General features: G+C 48.7%; 1 protein-coding gene across 3 annotated transcripts in view; it reads right to left on the bottom strand.

The window, feature by feature from the left end:
• Positions 1-20582, bottom strand: part of LOC149358095 (uncharacterized) — a 28349-nt gene extending 7767 nt beyond the window's left edge. Inside the window, exons 1-2 of one of the 3 annotated variants that reach the window (XM_089585046.1) lie at positions 20451-20582; positions 1566-1771 (exon numbers count right to left, since the gene is read on the bottom strand). In XM_089585046.1, the coding sequence (XP_089441172.1) occupies positions 1566-1766 (201 nt within the window). In that variant the 5' untranslated portion in view covers positions 1767-1771; positions 20451-20582. Of the gene's footprint in view, positions 1-1565; positions 1772-20212 lie in introns of all 3 variants that reach the window. The other 2 variants (XM_089585044.1, XM_089585045.1) reach the window with 2 other exon arrangements.
• Between the last annotated feature and the right edge of the window lie 494 nt (positions 20583-21076).

Below are 21076 nucleotides of genomic sequence, written 5' to 3'. Positions count from 1 at the left end.
AGCGCCTGACAGGCCTGCCCTCCCCATGTAAAAAAAAAACAAAGTGGCACTTGGCAATGGTACAAAATTTCCATAAGTAACAGAAACTAGAAAAGCAGCGGATATATTGACAACGAAACAGAGATCAGTCATGCATAGAGCTAAGCACAACAAAACTAAGAGCAAAACATAACAAAGACAAAAACTGATTAGGTAAAAACACACCACAACTAGCTATAACAAAAATATTCATGAACAGTTTTCCTAAATATGACCTCGGACATATTTTGTAGTGACAATTCTGTCGAGTATGGATAGGTGTTTAATGTATGAGGAATTATGTGAGTTAGTTTTTGGAACCCATAGTTTGTACGGGATTTTGACGCATGGTATTGAGAGTGCCTAAAACTGTATGCACTGTATGTAATATGACATCTATAACTGCATATTCGACTGAACTTCGGAGCATTATTTTGATCGTTGTGCTGTTGCAAATAAATCTGTTTTTGTCACGTTATGCAAAATTTCCAATTTTTCATGAAAAAAACCCTGAAAGGAACGGTTTTTTTCGTGCCATTCAAAATTTCTTGAAATTTTACATGCTCCCTACCCTCTCGCCGCTCTCAGTAGGGTCGCTGCGAAAGGAGCACGTGACATCGGCACCGTTGTGTGACGCGTGCCAGGCGTGAGCGGAGCAGGCATTATATACTCCGCATGCATTTTCGCTAATCAGTCGCCGCTAAGATAAAAATAGGCGTTTTTAGCATACCGGGAATGCATTAGCGGAGACGTGCACCGGTCTACAGGACGCCGGCTGAGCATGCGCAATGGCCCAGCCTGACCTCACCGACGCCACTGCCCATGCGCAGGAGGCGTCCGGTAAACCGGTACACGTCTCCGCTAATGCATCCCCGGTATGGTAAAAAAATTAGGAGAACGCTAAAGCGTCGCCTTAAGAGTTTACGCGATAGAGACTTCACCTCCTTTAATCTTTCTCATCTTTTGTTGACATGAACATACACACCATTTACTTCAGTACAATACAGCACCATAACACCGCCCCAAACCACAATACTAAGTCCACACACCACAATGCGTTCACTAGGTGCCCGTCTGGCACGCTTTATCCAAGCACCCTTCGTGGCATATGCGTTACATGGCCGCCTACTGGCAAGGAGAGGGCCTGGGTTCAACCCCAATGCCAGCTAATTTCGTCTACTGAATTGCACATTCTTAAATACCCCCATTACAAGAATCTCCTCGGTAATTTTGGCCTCATTTGGACCGTATTCGTTAGCTTCATTTGAAACTTATGGGATTTTTTCCGACTGACGCAGGACGACTACGATGCCGGCTTTTTAGCAGAACAAGCTCCTTACGCTATCGCGTAAAACATATAATCTCTAATATCGGTTACAGAGCGCAGGCCGTCGATGCCCCGTGAAGTGGCTGCCACGACCACACCAACGAGAGGGACACACTCGCATCATTTTTCTTTCTCGATAGCTGCACGCAATGCATGCCAGCGGTGGCCTAGTTTTCGCGCATCGCATGCTCAAGCTGAGCCGTAGCAACGGCGCACATACCATGCTGTTGTCGGGCAGCAGCTCAGTCGGCTGGCATCCGGCGTCGCCGGCGTCGTCCTGTCGCAGGAACTGCATCTGCTGGTAGTGCGCCCACTTGGGCACGTACCGGTCTAGCGGGTGACCGCCCTGCGCGGACTCCTTGATCTTCCTCACCTCACGCTGGAACTGGGAGCGCAGGTTGGCCCACTTGGACTTCACCATGGCCTCTGCGGAAGAGGCACGTGCGGTTCATGGAACTCTCTGGGCACACGCCCCCCCCCCCCCCCCCCCCCCCCCCCCGACGGCAGCACGACAGATCACTGCAATGGCCGCCATTATAACGAAGTACGGTCGGATGCACTGTTCATCGCGGCCAAGTGCTTGGGAGTTGCCGCCGAGGTTTTAAGAGGGACGCTGGGTGAAACTGTTTAAGTGAGAAGTATTGCAGCGTATGTGTGCAAAAACGGGCATGTTCAGGAATTGCGGACACTGCTGCGGGAGTGCCACCGCGCAGGTCATATGAACCAGAGCGTTCAAAATCCCTGCGTCACCCGAGTAACGAATGAGAGAGAAAACGACTACCACCTCGATGATTGGCTACCAGTGTTCATTCTAAGGAATAGATAACACCGATCTGTGGCGCAGGCAAGATGCGATGGCGCTGGGTAGCAGTAGGGGTTGCGACCATTAGGAATACATGCAAACATAAGTTCTCGAAGTAGCTTCCTGATTTCAAACTGCATCTATGAGGCTCCTTCTTCGTTTATAAAAAAGCCGCGCGCATCCAATAACAAAATAAGCTACTAGGGGACGTCATTTAAAGGCCGATGCATCCTTAAAACCCCACAGAGAGAGAGATAGAGAGAGAGAGAGTGTGTGTGTGTGTGTGTGTGTGTGTGTGTGTGTGTGTGTGTGTGTGTGTGTGTGTGTGTGTGTGTGTGTGTGTGTGTGTGTGTGTGTGTGTGTGTGTGTGTGTGTGTGTGTGTGTGTGTGTGTGTGTGTGTGTGTGTGTGTGTGTGTGTGTGTGTGTGTGTGTGTGTGTGTGTGTGTGTGTGTGTGTGTGTGTGTGTGTGTGTGTGTGTGTGTGTGTGTGTGTGTGTGTGTGTGTGTGTGTGTGTGTGTGTGTGTGTGTGTGTGTGTGTGTGTGTGTGTGTGTGTGTGTGTGTGTGTGTGTGTGTGTGTGTGTGTGTGTGTGTGTGTGTGTGTGTGTGTGTGTGTGTGTGTGTGTGTGTGTGTGTGTGTGTGTGTGTGTGTGTGTGTGTGTGTGTGTGTGTGTGTGTGTGTGTGTGTGTGTGTGTGTGTGTGTGTGTGTGTGTGTGTGTGTGTGTGTGTGTGTGTGTGTGTGTGTGTGTGTGTGTGTGTGTGTGTGTGTGTGTGTGTGTGTGTGTGTGTGTGTGTGTGTGTGTGTGTGTGTGTGTGTGTGTGTGTGTGTGTCGGAGTTGCCTCAAGGTAGGGTGTACAGGGGGGGAGCGCGGCCTATAGAAATAATGTAAAAAAGCTTTCGAAAATTTTCTCCTTTCAGAAAGCACCTCCGAAGGAGGCCGTTCGTTAACCACCGGCAAGTACTTTTAAGAAAAGCGTGAAAAAGTATGCAACGTCATTTTAGAAGTGAGATATTTTTAAAACGTCGCTATATATGTGTGTTGTGATATCGGACATACCTGCCATAACAACTACGTGTACAGAGGGCAAAACGCTTGCCTAGAACACGTTCTGGGCGTGTTTCGGGCTGAATGCGCGATATCTAGCTACAGCATTTGGTTTAAAATGGTCTGGAAGTAAGCATATGCAGTTAAACTCATAGTATTTCGTCGTCATTATCTGCCTTCCTGGTCGCAGCGGTTTCGGGAGCTGCGGAACGCGCAGTTCGGTCGTTCTAGACATGTGTTTTGCCCTCTGTACAATCAGCTGGGTGTTGCTCCGAATCGTACAAGCTTCTCGTGCAGACCGACATGCTCCCGCATGTGCCTCATTTACTCATAAATACATTCCTTATGCTCTCTGCATGGAAGGAAGATCTCAAAGGACGTAATTGAACAGTGAATCGTAACAAACGATGGCGCAGACGATAACCCCAGCTGGCTCCTGCAGCGTCCGCGAGCGTCCTTGATGTTTGTAAACACGGTGTTGATTGATAAGTTGACGTGACCATGACACATAATGATTATTACTAAAAACAATAGATTGGTAAACGCCTCGTTACTTGCCTTACAGAAATGGACATTAATTTCTCTTAAATTTCCATAGTGTTCGTACAGCGTGTTCCGCAATGAAACACGCGCCGTAGAATGCACGTGCGAGCTTAAGTAGTGAATTCTTCGAGCTCAAATTTCCCACAGAAATGGAATTTGGTGGGCAGAATTGTTTTATAATACATTTGTTCGGGGTGCTTGCCTGAAACAATTGCAAAAAGTCTGATATTCGCATCGTCTGCGGTGAGGACGAAACGAAACAGGCCGCTGTCTCAGCGACTGCTCCGGTGGCGCCATGTCGCTTGTCGGCCGAGGAGATTTAGCAAAGGAGGTGGGAGAGTGTTTTGCGGGAGGCTTGACGATGCTGTACCACGAAAGTATTCACGTTTAGTGCAATTTTGGCCAAACTTAGCTATCTGTGATCATTGGTAAAGCCTTTGGTGAAGTGTCTTCAAGCCCCCCGCAAAAGACCCCCGTCCTACGCCTTATCTCCACGGTTGACCAATCAGATGGTGCCACCGGTGAAATCGCTGAGAGGGCGGCCTGTTTCGTTTCGTCGTCGCCACAGACGATGCGAATATCCGAATTTTTCTTATCGATTTAGGCAAGTACCCCCAACGAATATATATAATACAATTCTGCCGACCAAATGTCATTTCTGTGCGAAATTTGAGCCCGAAAAATTCACCGGTTTAGCTATGAGGAGCATTCTACAGCGCGCGTTTAATTGCGGGGCAGTCTAAAGTCAACGAAATCTCGACAGAAACCGCCATTCTATTGGTTGGCCACCATGTAAACCCCACCGGAGTTTTGATGTCTCATTATCGCAGTAAATTACTGTTGACGCATTCCAAGCACCTACCGTGTCGATAGGATTACCATGTTTTAAGTATGGTAGAGTGTTTGGGTACGGTAAAACTCTCGCTATGAGTTGACACCATAAGTAGGCGGACACACTCATGACTCGACTCACTCGTGCTCACTCAGGCTCATTTCAGATAATGACCTGAGTCGTGAGCCCGGACTGGCGACTCAGATCATGATCTGAGTTGTGAGTCCGGACTCACTTTCAGATCACGACCTGAGTCGCCAGTCCGGGCTCACATGCAGATTATGATCTGAGCCGTGGTGAGAGTGGGTTACATTCAGATCGTGACATGAGTGCTCCTAATAAATCCGCTCATAACCTCCTATATTTTTTATGCCTGCTCATAGGCGCCAAGAACAACGGACGCCGACCATCGCACTTTCGTCATAAAGCCCCTCGATAATTTGAAAGTAGCGTCTTTCTGTGAACTATGCCGCCGCGCCGCGCACCCTCGCCGATCCTCCTCTCTCACCTCTCCCATCGGCGCTTTTCTCAACGTTGATTGGCTCCGCGGGCGGTCTCCAGGAAAAGCGCGCGGAAAGTTCGCTCTTTTTGTGTTTTCATTTGTCGTCGGCGCCATTTTTTGGCCAGCCGCCGCTGCTACGACCGAGCTCCCTGGCATTGCGCGCTTGCACTTCGCGTCATTCGCGCTCTTTTAGAGCAGCGCTATGCCGAGTTGCTGCGCATTTCAGTGCACAAGCCAGCGTGAAAAAAGCCTTTGTTCTTTTCGCGATTCCGAGCGGCAAGAAAGACAGCATTAGAAGAAAAAAGCGGCTGCACAACATCGGCCGCAAGAACTTTACCCCGACGAAGACTGCCCACCTTTGCGAGCAACTGTGCATTTCTTCCAAGCGACTGTGTATACTGAAACTGCATGCATGCGCATCACAAAGCCAACAACCTCACTTAATTCACTGATCATTTTGCGTCATTATGCGTGTTATTGTTGTCACTTCATGGTTCCGCTCAACGTGCTATAATAGCGGCGGCTGATGCATACAATGTGTGTGCACGTGTTAGTAAGTGTGGAAGCAAAAGTGTTGGTATGCGTGCAGCGGTATCCGCGGTGCGGTAAATTTTTCGCACCTCTGGTAATGGTGCACATCGCAGTAATGCGGCGCGTGTCCCGAGCGCGATTTAACCTAGATTTTTTTAATGAATGCAACTTGTCTAACGATCTATGCTTATTTGTTGTTTTGCTGAACCGTTACGCTTCTACCAGGTGAGATTATCAATGCCACATTCTCGGAAAAGACCTCATATTGCATTCACATAAATAATTCATTTTTAATAACTTCAGTGCTTTCCATCGTTGCCTGAATCTACTCAAGTATTGGTAAATATCCAATGCATGCCATTTTTGTATATTCATTTCTACAGTTTGCGATCATTTGCTTCAGTTGAGCATGGTCGCGTAGCCTTTTGTTGAATACATCATCCGCTCAAAACCTATAGGCCTACATCTGAGCTGTTTCATTTCCCTAATTATGTTTTTGTTTTCTGTGTTTTGTTTTGAGAACTGCACCCAACGGGAGACAGATGTCCACAGCTGGCTTCTTCGTGGTTTTTATGTATATTTTCGGCGTAAAACTACACGACTCATCTGTAATAAACATTGCATCTGAAATACTGTGTGTCATATTGTGACTGTATTTATAATCAAGGCATAATTATATTAGTCAGGCACTTGCTTTAGGATAACCTTGACTGTGGCTGATCAAATTGCTAACACCCTATAACTTTCTCTTGGGTGTTGTCACGGTCGTTGCTATCAGTTTTTTCTGTCCTAACGAAACATCTCTTTAAGCGGATTTAAAAAGGAGTACAATGTAGGCAGAAAATGCCCAAGTGTGCCAAACTTTGGGGGTGGTCTACCTAAATTTGGAAGCCAACACTGAGTTTCCCATAGTCAAATTAGGTTGGACCCCAATGTTGGTCAAATATGGATGTCAAATTTATGGGGTCCAGAGAGACAAATTTTGGGGATAGCCCACCTAATTTTGGAGCTCACCATTGAATTGGTCATATTAAAATTAGGATTGACACCAATTTTGATGAAATTCGGACAAGGTCAAATTTCGGTGGTTGAGAGGGCCAAATTTTGGGGTGCGGACACTTTCCTTGGATGACGGAAAATCGGTGCGCGGATCTTTGGCTCTCAGCTTCGGCTCGACATCACCTTAAGGTCGCCCACAGCGGGAGCTGAAGTCGTTTCATGCGTATATGAAAAGTTCATATTCGTTTTTAAGCCACCGCGAAAATTCTCAACTACAAAAACGATTAAGCCGTTGCATGTGCACTGCGTGGTGCCAAACTCAGTCTGAACCTTAATGAAAAATTTTAGAACGGCCATCGAAGCAAATGCCCCAGCTTGTTCCCAGCAGCCATCCCACTTCTGAAACTCCACTCGTGAACAACTTCATAAACTGTACTTCCGCGATAATTAGTTCGAAGTGAATACACATTTAACTAAACATTGGTATGCTGAAAATATTCAGGAATGTTCAAATATATTGTAAATATTATGCTTCATATACTATGCCGTGTTGAGGCTTACGGTACTGAAAAGTCAAAAAGAATGTGAGATGTATGCAGAAAGTGGTTTTGTTCGTGCCGCAAGCGCTCGTAATTGGCACTTTCATTGCGCGTACGAGACGCTAATTTATGTGGCTCGTGGTAGTCACGCGTGTCGCATGTCTTTCTCGCGTTTTTATTCAATAACAGAGCGTGGAAAAAGCGCGAACTTAAGAGCGCGCGCATGTGCCAGGCAACTGCCCGCACGGCGAGCGAGCGACGCCCAAAAAAGCGTGCCGTGTGCAGCGCGCGCAGCCGGCGGGCGAGGATATTCGAGGAGGAAAACGCCGGAGTGGAGGAGAGTGTCGCTACTTTCAAATTATTGAGGGGCTTTATTTCGTCAAGGCTGCGAGCGCCGCTTCTCGGCGAACGGCAAAAGTACGCGTGCTGCGATGAATCAGGCGCTCGCCACGAAGAGGCGCTCGCATCGGAAACTTATTCATCGCCTCGTTCATCCCGGCCGTGGCCGCCGCGATCTGCTCCAGCGGCGCGCCTTTGCTCAAAAGCGGGCTGCGATCGCGGAGGCCACGTCCCGGCGCGCATAGTTTTGCCGCTGGCCGTGATGAGGCGTTCGCATCGGAGAGAACATGCTCATGGCAGGGATACTGAAGTGCGCGCGAACCAGCAGCACAATCTCGCGCCATATAGAACAGCCAGGAAAGAGTACCCAACACCACATAAATCGCTCAATAAGTTAGAAGAGAACACCCTTAGGAGACCACAAACCAACACATACCCAACGCGAGCTAAGTTACACCAGCGGTACCCTACACTATACTCTCCGCAGTGCCCACACTGTTGAGAGGTAGCTAACCCCTACCACATGATGTGGACATGTCAATTTAATCCCTTAGTTGACCCCATTCCAAACCCCTCAGAAGGCATGTATGAAGGCGCTAAATAGTATGCAGATGAGATCGAAAAGGATTAAAAAAAACGGCAATTATTTAAATTAAAGGGACAACAGAACGATACTGCCCCAAGATTGGTTGAAGAAAACATCAAGGTCATGAGAGAGCGGTGGGTGGCAAATATTCGAAGAAGCCATTAAATAAGCTGAAAAGTTATGCAATCACCTCGAGTAAATGGGTGCAGTGCCAGGAGAAACGCACAGAATTATGAGGATAGCGACAGCAGCCTTTGGAAAACGAAGCGGTCATGCAGTTTGCTTGCGAACTTATCGGATAAATCTTCAAGGAATGCGCCACGCAAGCGGCATGCTGCGTGACAGAGAGGGTGGAAGGTAGGATAATTTCAACATTGACATAAATCAAACAGATCGCAAAAATCTAAAACAGTTTGAACGTATACCTCTGCAAACAGATTTGGACAAAACACCTATGAGAAAACCGACACTATTCCGACACGAAAACAAAAAGGAAATATTCATGACTCTCAAATCGCGTGCTTGAACCTAGAGAAATGCCTGCAACGTACAGGGACTACAGTTGCGGGTAGATGTAAACGGAGCGCGCCGCACAAGAAAAACTGGGTGTAAGCGCCGCCTAGCCGAGCTGGGCGAAAGCTGAAAAGCGCCACTCGCATGTGCGCGCCCACAACGGGTGCGACCCTCCCATTGCTAGAGAAGACATGGTTTGGTGCTTTGGTTTACTGGGGTTTAACGTCCCGAAGCGACTCGGGCTATTAGGGACCCAGTAGTAAAGGGCTCCGGAAATTTCGACCTCTTGAAGTTCTTTAATGTGCACTGACATCGCACAGTACACGGGCCTCTAGAATATCGCTTCCCCCGAAATTCGACCGCCGCGGCCGGGATCGAACCCGTGTCTTTCGGGTCAGCAGCCGAGCGCCGTAACCACTGAGCCACCGCGGCGGACCCTATCGCAGAGGACATGGTACTAGCGCTAAACAACAGGCATGAAGGGAGATAAGACAACACCAACGCCAGAAACCCTCTTGGCTTGCATTCGGCCAGCGTCAATGTCGCGCCAATGATGATAATGACCGGATGGTCGCGCACTTTGTAGCCAGCGAACGTTTCGGAATGTGTTGTGTTGGGTTTCATGGCGCTTAAGCGGCTAAGGCTACCATGTGCCAAGCTCACATTTCGGAATGGGCAAACCATTGCCATTTTACGGCATATCCGGCAACTGTGTTTCGGCCGCAAACAGCCCGCGTGTTTAGCCGCCTCTGGAACTGAACTGTCTCGCTGTCGACCAAGCGTGCTCGAAACTGCGCCGACGCAGCAGCAATGCCTGCACCCTGCCTGTCTATATCCTGCAGCACACTGCTGCTGCACTGGAATATACTCTAGAATAAGAGGAAGCCGCCACTCCCGGCACTTTTTATAGCGCGATCCAGCGTCGCAAGGATAGTGATACTGCTCCCGAAGGTGCTGGTTGCTGCTGCTGGGTTGCAACGCGTATACTGCAAAACAGACCGGCGTCTAAATGAAGCACGTAGCCGTGAAGCACACAGGAGTTACAATCGCTGGTTCGAGTCTTTCGTGGTTCATTCTCCGATCAGTGGGCGCACACAGGTACAGTCTTTGTCAAAAGTAACCAGGCTGCACGTTTTGCTTCTCAGTCGTATATTAAAGCTATTATGCCAGCCCTCAAGCTCTAAATCTCTGTATGGTAAGATGAACCCCTCTTCCCACCTTCAAAGAACTTTTTGACCTTTAGGGAAGCCATGAGGACTCCACTATACGAGTGAGAAGCAAACCATGCAGCCTGGTTACTTCTGACAAAGACTGTACGTAGGCCGAATTTTGCATGTGCGGCACAGAACAGTGACGCACCGCTGCCGCGCCTAAGACTGCGGCCGCTATAGTCACCCTAAGATCTGAAGGGGCACGCAAGGTGATTACCCGAGCTTCCGTCTGCACATGACAGCGCGATACGCAGCGCGCCGTCTCGGTAGCGATAAGGTAAAGCATAAGAGCAGGTTCCAGTACAGGAGCATTAGCTCCAGAGAGACAGACCGGGTGCATGCATTGCTGCTTCTTCGGCGCCCCGTAGCAGAAAGGTGAAAATCAATGGACGAATTCATAAATGCGGCGGTATGTCGAGTGCTTCGAGCACGTTTTGGTAGCTAGCGGGACGCAATTCGCAAATTAACCATTTCATGCGGCACGTGGCGGCACAGGCAAGAAACGAAGAGTGGAGGTCCAGTAGCAGACGCCCCTCTCAAGCCAAATGGAAACACCTTAGCGTAAAGCTCATAGAGCCGCAATAGCCGAAAAAAGCGAACGGGAAACCAAACCTGCACCGTTCCGCAGTCCGTGTCAACGAAGTGACACATCATTTTATAAATATCTTTCGTGCTGTAACCATCGGCCGTATTACGATTCTCCGCGGATCTAGAAAAAGTCACAGCGACAGTTTTGGTGGTACGGCCAGCCGCGGTGGCTCAGTGGTTACGGCGCTCGGCTCCTCGGCTGCTAAGGGTTGCCATTTCGGCTTTGGCGTTAGCACAGGCAAACTCACGACACTAAGAGAGGCAACCAACACGATCGATCACGCAAAAATTTTGTCGGACTACATCAGCGAGAATGCACTGTGAAACAGCTATCCACGCACAAAGCCGAATCTCTGCGAAAGCATATTTATCTTTGTGAGGGCGCGTTGCAAACTTCCATATCCCGAATTATTTTGCTGCCCCTTCTCGACACAGATAGCTGCATGCTCCCAAACGCAACATGCCGTCGACTCGACGTGCTCACTGCTACCAAGACGTTAGCGGCAATGAAGGCGACACACAAAAACCGCGACGAACGGAGTCGCCTCCGGCGAGCGCGGCGCTGCTCTCCCGCGAAATATTGGCAAAGTCGCCAAAGTCCTTACCTGTAGAAATGGATACCTCAGTGGAAACACGTTTCCGTTTGTCACCGACACCGGCGACAGAGGGACACTTCGGCTCCTTCTTGGTAGATTCCATAAAGACGTGTGGCGTATGAGAACCGGGTCCACAGATAGATATCTTCAGGCCCACTTCGCCAGGCGGAAACCCAGACTGCGTGCCTATTCTCTTCTGCGCGCGCACGCGTCAGTTGTCGCTGCTCTTCTTCTTTTTCGGCCGGACCATCGTAGCAATCGCGTGGTAGGCCGCTACAGGGCTCCCCGTCAGCGAGGAAGCCGTGAGAGTGAGAAGTGGGAAACAGGGCGAAATGTACCGACCCGGTCAGGAAAGGATGCGGCAGCACAATTAGATGAGTCTTCAGAGTCGAAGTAAGCAGGCTTCAGGCGATCAATGGAGATATTGTCCTCCTGGCAGTTGAGAAGCAGCAGAAATACTTGCTGTGCCGCTTGAGGACCTTGAACGGGCAGGCGTAAGGGGGACGTAAGGGAGGACGCTACGGCGTCGTTTCGCACTAAGACGTGCGTGCAGCTCTGAAGGTCGGGGTTGACGTAAACACACGACGAGTGGACTGTCTTGGACGAGGAGGAACGATATCACGCGTAGCGGTGCGTAGACGGCAGGCGTAGTCAGAAATGTCAGTAGGAAGGGTTAGTGAGGAGTCGAAGAATTCACCTGGGACGCGAAGAGTGGTATCGAACGTAAGCTCGGTGGCACTGGAGGAAGAGGCACTGCGAAGAGTGGTGCGGATGCCAAGCATAACGAAAGGAAGGCGCTCAAGCCACGTTGTAGGGAAAGTCGAAGACATGAGTGAAGCCTTCACTAGTCTGTGAAAACGTTCGATGGCGCCATTTGATACCGGGTGGTAAGAGGTTGTTTTGATGTGGCTCACGCCGAGCAGCCGAGAGAGGTTATCGAACAATGCGGAGTCAAACTGATGACCACGGTCGGTCGTAATGGTGGAAGGTACAGCATAGCGGCTAATACAGAGACTCAGTAGCGCTTGAGCTACCGACTCCGCTGTGACGTTCTTATGCCGCATCTTATGCCTTTCTCATGACTTTCTGGTGATTTTCCTAATGAATTCCTTATCGCTTTCAAAAACGAATTGTCCACCGTGGTTCTAGTGTGTTCTTAATGTATGCTTTTCTGATGATTTTTCTTTGACTCTCTTATGTCTTACCTGCCGTGGCAAAACCCAATCGAAATATGAGGAGCAGTGTTGCAAAAAAGAGAAAATAAAAAGGAAGCAGAAACAAAAAAAGAAAAAAGTAAAAAGAAGCGCTGGCCTGCACAGGGATTCGAACCGCCTACCTTCAACGCCTTATCTGACCACGCTAACCACTACGCCACGCAACAACTTTTTTTATTCTTCCATGGTATTTATTTACATGGTTTTGTACAGAATCTCTCACTCTCTCACACACACACACGCACGCACACGCACGCACACACAGAGAAAAACTATTTACACAGAACCTAGTTAGGACCTACATGGCACAAACATGATACTAAACATATTAGAACTAAAAGGCCGGTAAGGGTATAGACCAAAAATTACGAGGAACTTTAGCGACTAAAGTGGTGAAAGGCGAAAGCCTGAGTGCTGCATTCTGCTACGCGATTGTTCACTGCACATTTTGTTGGTGCATTAACTAACTTCCAATTAATGATGCTTAATCTTCGCCTTTAGGAGTGGAACGCTACAGCGTGTTGTAGCGCTGCCACGGAGTCCAAGGAACGCCACCACCCGTTCGGCGCGATGCGTTGCCCTTTGAACGCAACTCTTTTTGAGGAAAGGAAATGGGGCTGTAATTCTCTGTCATCTCGGTGGACACCTGAGCAGCACCGCACAGGAAGAGAGGAAGTGTGAGTGAAAGAAGAAAGAGGGGTCGTAATGAAGAAAATGAAAATTGCATTTGAGGAAAGGAAATGCGCATTAAATGTCTCACATATCTCAGTAGACACTAGTCGAAAATTGTATTTGAGGAAAGGAATTTGCGCAGTAAATGTCTCACATATTTCGGTGGACAACCGTCAAAATTCGCGCGCGGTGACGTCACGACAATTTGGACCAATCTGAAACGCGGACAAATACGCCTTGCTATACGGTAAATTGGTTTTTGAGGAAAGGAAATGTATCTGTCTCTCATATCTCGGTGGACACCTTAACCTCGCCGTAACGGGAAGAGAGGAAGATGGGAGTGAACGAAGACACGGTATTCACTAGACGCACCTTTGTTCATTCCAAACCATCGAGCTGGCATGGCGGAGTGGTAGCGTGCTCGACTCGCACTCCGGAGACCGGGGCTCGATTCCCAAGCTCGGCCAATTTCTTACTCGGTTTTATTTATTTACCTTGTCTGACTAGAAAGGTTAATTAGACTAATTGGTTTAAGTAAGCAATTAACTAAACTCAGTCAAACTTACTTGGAGCATCACTATACGATCCCTTTCATTTGTTGCATGGTTAGTAGCCAAAGTACAATTGGCCCCGTTTGAAATTCGCGCACTGTGACGTCACGACCGTTTCGACCAATTGAAAAGCGTGACATTTCTGTCGACAGCTCCTGCTTACAACGATGAGGCAATAAAGGCTGCCGCCTTAAAATCCAGAGCCGCTCCTGGGCGCGGCCATTTTCCGCCGACTGGTGCGCCGCGGTGCGGGAGTTTCTTTGGGGACTGCGGGGCTACAGAGGCTAGAAGGTTTTCCTTCTGGCCTCTGTAGCGGGGCTGCGGCAGCTCTCTTTTACCCTCACACGCAGGCTGCTGGCGCGCCCCTACTCTCGACACCAGTCGCCATCTATCGGCGCGCGCGGACCGATGGACTGCGGGTCGCGCCGGCGCCGCGCGTAGAATGCATGTTTATGTGTTCGCTTCTGTCGTTGTAGTGCTGCATCATAACGTATAAAGGTGTGTGCTGTGCCTCACTACTCACATTTTCCCTCTACCTGACAGTACTGTGGTTATCTTGCGCGCAGTTAGTCGTTAACGTGACATCTCTGAGTTTTTTTTTCGTTCATTTGGATGTGAGTAAGTGCGGCGAGGCAGTGCGCGTCTGTCTCGTTGTTTGTGCCCACCATCATGATATTGTTATTGATGATTAGCGCTCGTGTCCTGTCTTCACCTTTTCTGTGTCTCGTTTTTCGCGCTACGTTTTTTAATGATGATATTCTGCTGGCTCAGAATTTTAAACGCTGGCACCGCAGCGGCGACACTGCTCCACCGAGCCGCTGGTGCGGCGGCGCTGCTCAGGGAAATTCTGGAATAGTATTGTAAACAGCAAGGATTTTTCCCGCGGAGTAGTCGGCCAGGTAGCGTACGGACTGGAAACCGGCACTTCTAAGCAGATTTTTGCGCTGGCGTGTCGTTTGTTGCAGTCTTTTACGTGCGCTAGCATCTATGATAATTTTAGGCGCAGGAATGTGGATTTATTGATTTGAATCAGTGGTATAGTAACTGGATAGGCGAGCTGCAGACTGAAGGTTGTCCCGACGAAGCGCGTCTTTTCGATCACCTCCTTGCGCTGAGCTTGCTCTAGTTCCCAATGAACACATTTCATGCACAGGATTGTAAGCACGACCGCTACCGATTTCAGTTGCTCTTTCCGCACGCATGTCATAGGGATCAAGGGGGAGGGGGGGGGGGGGGGGGGGTAAAGAGTTTACCGTAGTGTCTTTCTGCTTTTGCTATACACCTTAATCATAGGAAAATATGATGCGCGATTTTAATACATTCATTTACACTTAGCCAAACGCCTACGCAACGCTGTCACACGTGCCGAGAGCTACCGAATGAAATGAACGCGACTTCGGACCTCACAATTCGTGAAAGCTGGATTCGCTGCTAATATCTATTCAAGCTTTGATAATTTGAGCGAAAGTACGTTTTTACGCACCAGGTTGCATAAACCATGAAAATTTTGTTTTTTGTTGGCGCTGCGACTCAGTTAAGCTCACAGCGGTAATTTGTTGATAAACTGGCGCACCACGCATGCGACAAGAAAGCCCTGTTTGCGGGTGGTACTTTATGGCCGAAGGATAAAGAGTGCATGGGAATTGGAACTGCATGCTAGCCGCGCACCTAATACTTGATATTGAACAAATCGTTTTTTTTTCTTTTTTTGCTGTGGAGCACCAAGACGGTAGCGATATACGCACGTTCGCGTTCTAAGCGTCAGCAGAATTCACGTGAATGTCAAACTAAATGTCATTAGAACGCATCAGTGTGCTCCCTTTAATAGCGTGAATACTTCCTGCAACACAGCCACGCAGCGAAGGTATGCTCGGCAATGTTTTTTTCCTAGTGGTTTGAGCGCCCGTCTCGGCTGCGGGAGGTGGGTGGTTCGAAACCCACCGCCGGGCACCCACCGGTCAAAAGGGTACAAACGTCCCCCGGCCTGGCGCTCGGCTCTCTTTAGGGGTGTACGTTTGGGAGAACTTTGTCCTTTGTCCACACGACTCTCTGCCCACAGTGACGGGATTTGAAGGCGCAGGCTCCTTTCCCAAGCAATGTAACCCTAGTAAGCCGAGCACCAGGCCGGGACATAGCTTGTACCCATTTTGAGAAAACCGGTGGGTACCCGGCCGGTGGCGGGAGTCGAACCCATCACCTCCCGAAGCCGAGGCGGGCGCTCTGCCACAAGGCCACGACTGCGGTAGTGGTCCGCAGAAACGCAGAGTCAGGTAGCCGGTCGTGGTAAGGCTTCATGCGAACAACGTGTACGACTTCAGTTCGGTGCGACCGGCGCGATGAACAAGCTGTCGGGGCGAGAGCCAACTAACTTCTTCCTCTTCTAGTGCATGCACTACTTTTGTCTCTTCGAATGCATGTATCACTATTTTAGGCCCACTCCGCCAGGTGGAAAACCAGCCTGTGTGCCGTATCTGTTCTGTCCGCGCGCATGCGTAATTTGTCGCTAGTCTTCTTTTTCGGCCGGACCATCGTAGCATTCGCGTGGTAGGCCGCTACAGACGTGTCTGTTGGCGCGATTTTAAGTCGGAAGCCTTTATAGGCTCATGTATCAGCAAAGTGTCCGCAGGATTTGTCCGTCCTCAGAAAGTGTCCGCGCAATCTGTCAATCGCAGTTAGGTAAGACTTAATTATTTACGACTTAATTAGTAATTATTTAAGGCCTATTTACTTAAGACGTAATTAGTTAAGACTTCAGTTTCGTTTATAACTAAATTCCGGATATAGCGAAGTCGTAGCAAGTCGCAACGCGAAATTATCTCGTCATCAGCACATGTGTGTTTGACGTCACGAATGACTTCACAGGTGAGGTGACTGATGACGTCACAGGTGACGGCACTGCTCCCCAACTGCGCGCGCGCTCGTTCCTCCTCGGTCGAGCTTGGTCTTGGTCCCCGGACTGAACGGACGCTTGATGGTGCCGAAGAGTTCGTGTTTCTCCTGCTACAAAGCGCGCTCGTGATACAGAACGGAAACGACAGAAACGTCAAGAACAACGTGCTTCTAGTGGAAGTAAACGACTACCTCCATATTCTCCCAACACAAGACACGCTACACTGCTCAGGAGGATGTCTTCCCTGAAGACCAAGACATGCTTACGAAACTCGTCATAGAAAGGAGCAGTGTCAATCGTTGTCATTGCGTTACAGTAGCGTCCGACACAGCACCAATTCTTGTACACAGTATCCCTACTTTAACGCTCCTTTAATCATTCAAAGAAACAGTAAAGATGGCAAAGTTGTCAGAAAGGCTTTCGCCTAAACACACGTAAGGTGAATTAAGTGCTCCCCTGAATTTTCGCGAGGATCGACAGTCACGCCGTCACCGCAAATTAGGTCTGATAGCCTCTGGCGACCTTAAAGAATGTCAAAACTGAGTGCTCAGCGTCAAAGACGCGATTAGCCCCAACAAAACAGCGCGAATTTCGGCACAAGCAAGGGATGCTCATACATCCATAAGCGGCGAGCTACGCGTGAACCTCCACTCATGCCATGCTGCCAGACTTCCCAGCGCCCCCTGAAGTTGTTTGCTCACGAATTGAGTCCCAGAGGAAACAGAAGTTCGAAACACGCGGGCTATTGCGGCGGAAACGCGCCTATACAGCTGTCTCAGAAGAAGCGGTTTAATGGTAGCGCCGTCCCCGCAGGCTCTGCCGTATCAAGGCAACGGTTTACGCATTCCCCAAATGCCCGCTTGCTACAAAGGGCGCGACCATCCGATGATGATTATCATTAGCAGGACATCGACGCCGGCCAAGAGCAAGGCAAGCGGACTTTCTAGCGTTTGTGTTGTTTTATCTCCCTTCATACCTGTTGTTTAGCACTAGTACTATGTCCTCTCTATAGCAAATGGAGGGTGGCGCCGGTTGGGGGCGCGCTCATGCGCGTGGCGCTTTTCAGCTTTCGCCCGGCTCGGCTAGGCGGCGCTGACACGCAGTTTTTTTTGTGTGTGTGTGGTTTGTGCGGCGCGCTCCGTTTACTTCTCTCCGCACCAACAATGAGCCCGATATAAAAGAGCAACGGAGAGAATGATGATGTCAAGACCTACAGGCATTCAATCAGCGTTGCCGTTGAGCAGCTCGGGAAGAATAAGCCAGCACAGAAGTCAGTAGTAGTCAAAAGTAGCTAATCGTTTTATTTCGGCGCCAAATATGCCACCATCGCTAAAAAATACATTGAAAAGCTCAATAAGAGTGGATTCATTCGAATTACAACAATATATGGTGCCACAGCGTGATAGGTCACGCCCATTTTCTGGAGAATTGATGTTAACGTGACGAAGTTTTGCCACATAGCCGCTACTCAAACTTCGGAAGTGTTACCACAAGTAACTATACAGTGTCACCTCGTTCCTATGGGAGAGAAAAAAACTGGAGGGGACACCTAAGCTTCATCTTAAAGGAATGACACGATGGCGTTAATCAATTAATGTCCATATATGCGGAATCGGTCATTCTCTCCATTCACAGATCCCTGGGAGTCTTCCTACCACTCCTGCAGCAGTGGTGCAGCGGTGAAGCGATGCGCCACTGCCCTGCGATGGCAGGTGCTGCCACCGGTGAGACATGTGCGATCCAGGTTGCTCGCAATCTGGCTGGCAGATTGTGGTGGGTGCCACAAGGTCATGTGATCCAGGCGATGCACCTAGGTCGCTTCTCCGGGGCATGGCCACCTGGGCCAGCCTGCGGAACCTTATCTTTCGCTCACAACGCCGACGGCGACGCCGAATTTCCTGCACAACGGGAGCTCTCACGCTATCGCGTTAAAACGCCTCGGCTCCACGCTTTACATCTACAAAGTGGCTGGACCCCGAGGGCGTCGTGCGCGAGGTGGAGGAAAGGACACGCCCTAGAAGCGCTCGGTTCTTCTGTAGTTGCAATCATGTCAGTTATTACTAGATGTGGAAAAGCGCCCTCTGTTTTATTTTTATTGAGCCACACTTAATCTTCTACGGGGGGGCTATGCCGTCTCATCACGCTCAACATTTTGAACAAGAGCTTATTCCGTCCAGTCGATCAGCACGTGCTGGGACGCATATTGAACATAGTCTTGTGTACAGCGTGCATACGATAGGATCACAGAACACACTTCAGAGTATAAAGCAATTCTGAAATTTTGCGCCGGCTTCTAGCGGATGCAAACTCTGAGTAGCTTTCCCGGCTATTGCAAAAGTCGAAGCGGCTGGGTTTTGTCATCTAATATTGACTACAAATGTCAACATGGATATAAAAATGCGCGCATTTTTGTAAGCGGCGAAAAAGCTCCGCTTATGAGCCAAACAACAGTTTAAACGTAGCCAAAAAGCCGCCATGCAGCGAACACAGATTTTTAGTTGTCCCCGCGCCTTTGAAAATAGCAGGAAACGCATAACACAGGACATTTACAGTAAAACAAAGACAAAAAATGCAGTACTCAACATATTCGATAATTCTGGACACAACTAATAGCGGGTGATTCTTTCTTTCACGCTTACAAGTTTTTATCTTAAGAACAGTGAGAGATACGTCTGTTCGATATGTGCACTTAAATGTTACAGCAAGGCGGACATTATGAATATGATAGATCTCAACTAAAATACGGTTAATTAAATAAAATAATTAATCAACTTTTTATTTTTTTGGTTTTAAGGCACAAGATTATACTGCGAAATTAGAGGGCTTCGACATCAAATGCGAGACCAGATTTTTTAAAATTTTCTGAATCGGTATTATGGTTCGAAATATCAGCGCCAAAGATACACTATTGTAAGTTCCTTGAGTTGGCTTCCCCGCAGTGTGAATATAGAAAATGGCGTCACTCACATTTATAACGCACAAAATACAGATGCAGTTTGTGTATTTTATGACGCAGAACAATAAAATGAAATTTCAGTGATGATACGACGCACAGGGACGCGATTTTGTAAATGTGCATTGCGGGGAAGCCAACCCAACAGGCTCGTAAAAGAGCGTTTTTGACGCTCGATCTTTCGAACCACAATGCCGATACTGACCATTAAAAAAACAGGGCTTGCCTTCGATGCTGACAGCCTTCAGATCGGCAATATAACTTCTGCCCTGAAGCCAAAAATTTCCAAGTTGATTAGTTAATTTTAGTGAATTAATCGTGTTTCAGTTCAGCCAAATCGCGTACATTATGCCCGTCTTGCTGTAAAAAAGCTAACTGCACAGACCACATCCACGTATCTCTGTTTTCTAGTAAAAATCTGTAAACGTAAAAAACAATAATCACCCGGTATAACTAAAAACACCTGGAGTCGATCAAACAACAAAAAAATTAAGTACGCGACACGCGATAATACTTCACACATGAGATATACGACAGAATGCATGTGGCGTATGTTAGAATAAGCGAGCAATGACAAACGAACTAAAATACACATTACACGGCACTAACAACACAGCAAAGCAAGACGAAGGAACAAAACTCAGTGCACGAAAATTGCTACAGTTATGCAACTTCTAAGGCAGAAAATATTTTTAAGATATACGTAGGCTACTCCCTGTCATGAAAATTTGAGAAAATTAGGGCGTGGAACCATGGGCCGATTTTTGGAGCTGTAGACGAGAACTTCAGAATTCAAATCTTCTAGCTGCGTTTGAATGCCGCGCTCAAGAGCACCTGACGTTACTTTCTTCAAACGTCAAGAGATGGCACCAGCGCCCCACTGCCAGCTATTCCACGCGCACGTTATTGCCCAGCCTATGGCTTTCAATGCACCTCAATAGAAATGCCGGTCCGTCTCACCTGTAAACCCGCCTCCTAGATGTTCGGTGATTTCTCGCATGGCCATCTCTTTAACATGCCTGTTGTGGTAGTGCACGTCTTTAGAGTTCCAAAGACACGGCCGTATTTCGACGAGAGCGATCAGCTCCGACTCCACTTCATGGGTAAATTCCATCGCGAAACATCAAGTAGATCGTCTTGGCCTCTGCGCTCACTATCAGAAGACCCGTAAGCTGCAGTCGCAACAGCTAGTACTCACAAAGCCAATTTACCGTGAACCACAGGAACGAGGGATGTGCTTTCCCTGACTGTCGCTGTTGTCAGTGGCGATAACGATAGTAGCTGTCCACTTCGCGTCGCTTTGCGGAAAACATGCTCGTGCAGTTCGCGCCGGCCATTGATGCTCAAGTTTTCATGTAAAACAGCTATAGACTAAAAATAAAAGCAAAAAAGTCTGCTCGCGTGTTGCATGTGTGGCTGCTTGGCTCTGCTGGAGCTGGACATTGCGGGTTTCACACCACGCGTGTTTGGCGCTGTCCGCGAGGCAATACTGTGTGTCTGGCAACAGCGTCTGCCGACGTTGTCTGCCAGCTGTGTCTGCGTCGTCTGCTACGGAGGCGCAGGCCGAGCGCTTGCGCCGGCTTGAGCTTTGTGAGCGCGGAGTTCCTGTGGCATTTCACATCGCCTGTATGTCACATGTTGAGAAGTGCAAAACGGGAAGCGATGATTTGATTAATATGCTTCGTCCCCTATCAGTCTGTTAGCTTTAAAATGAGTTCAAGACAACCGCACGCATTCAAAGCGAAATTTGGTAGCAAAGGCGAGTGGTAGACGTTCTTCGCTGATGTTCCTGATTGCTTCTTGAGTCCAGAGGGTGCCGCGCGC

Source organism: Amblyomma mixtum, chromosome 3 (genome assembly GCF_055824585.1).
Source record: "Amblyomma mixtum isolate Tamu chromosome 3, ASM5582458v1, whole genome shotgun sequence".
Lineage (NCBI taxonomy): Eukaryota > Metazoa > Arthropoda > Arachnida > Ixodida > Ixodidae > Amblyomma > Amblyomma mixtum.
Note: the sequence above shows the minus strand (reverse complement) of the source record. Positions and strands in the feature narration are given on the sequence as shown.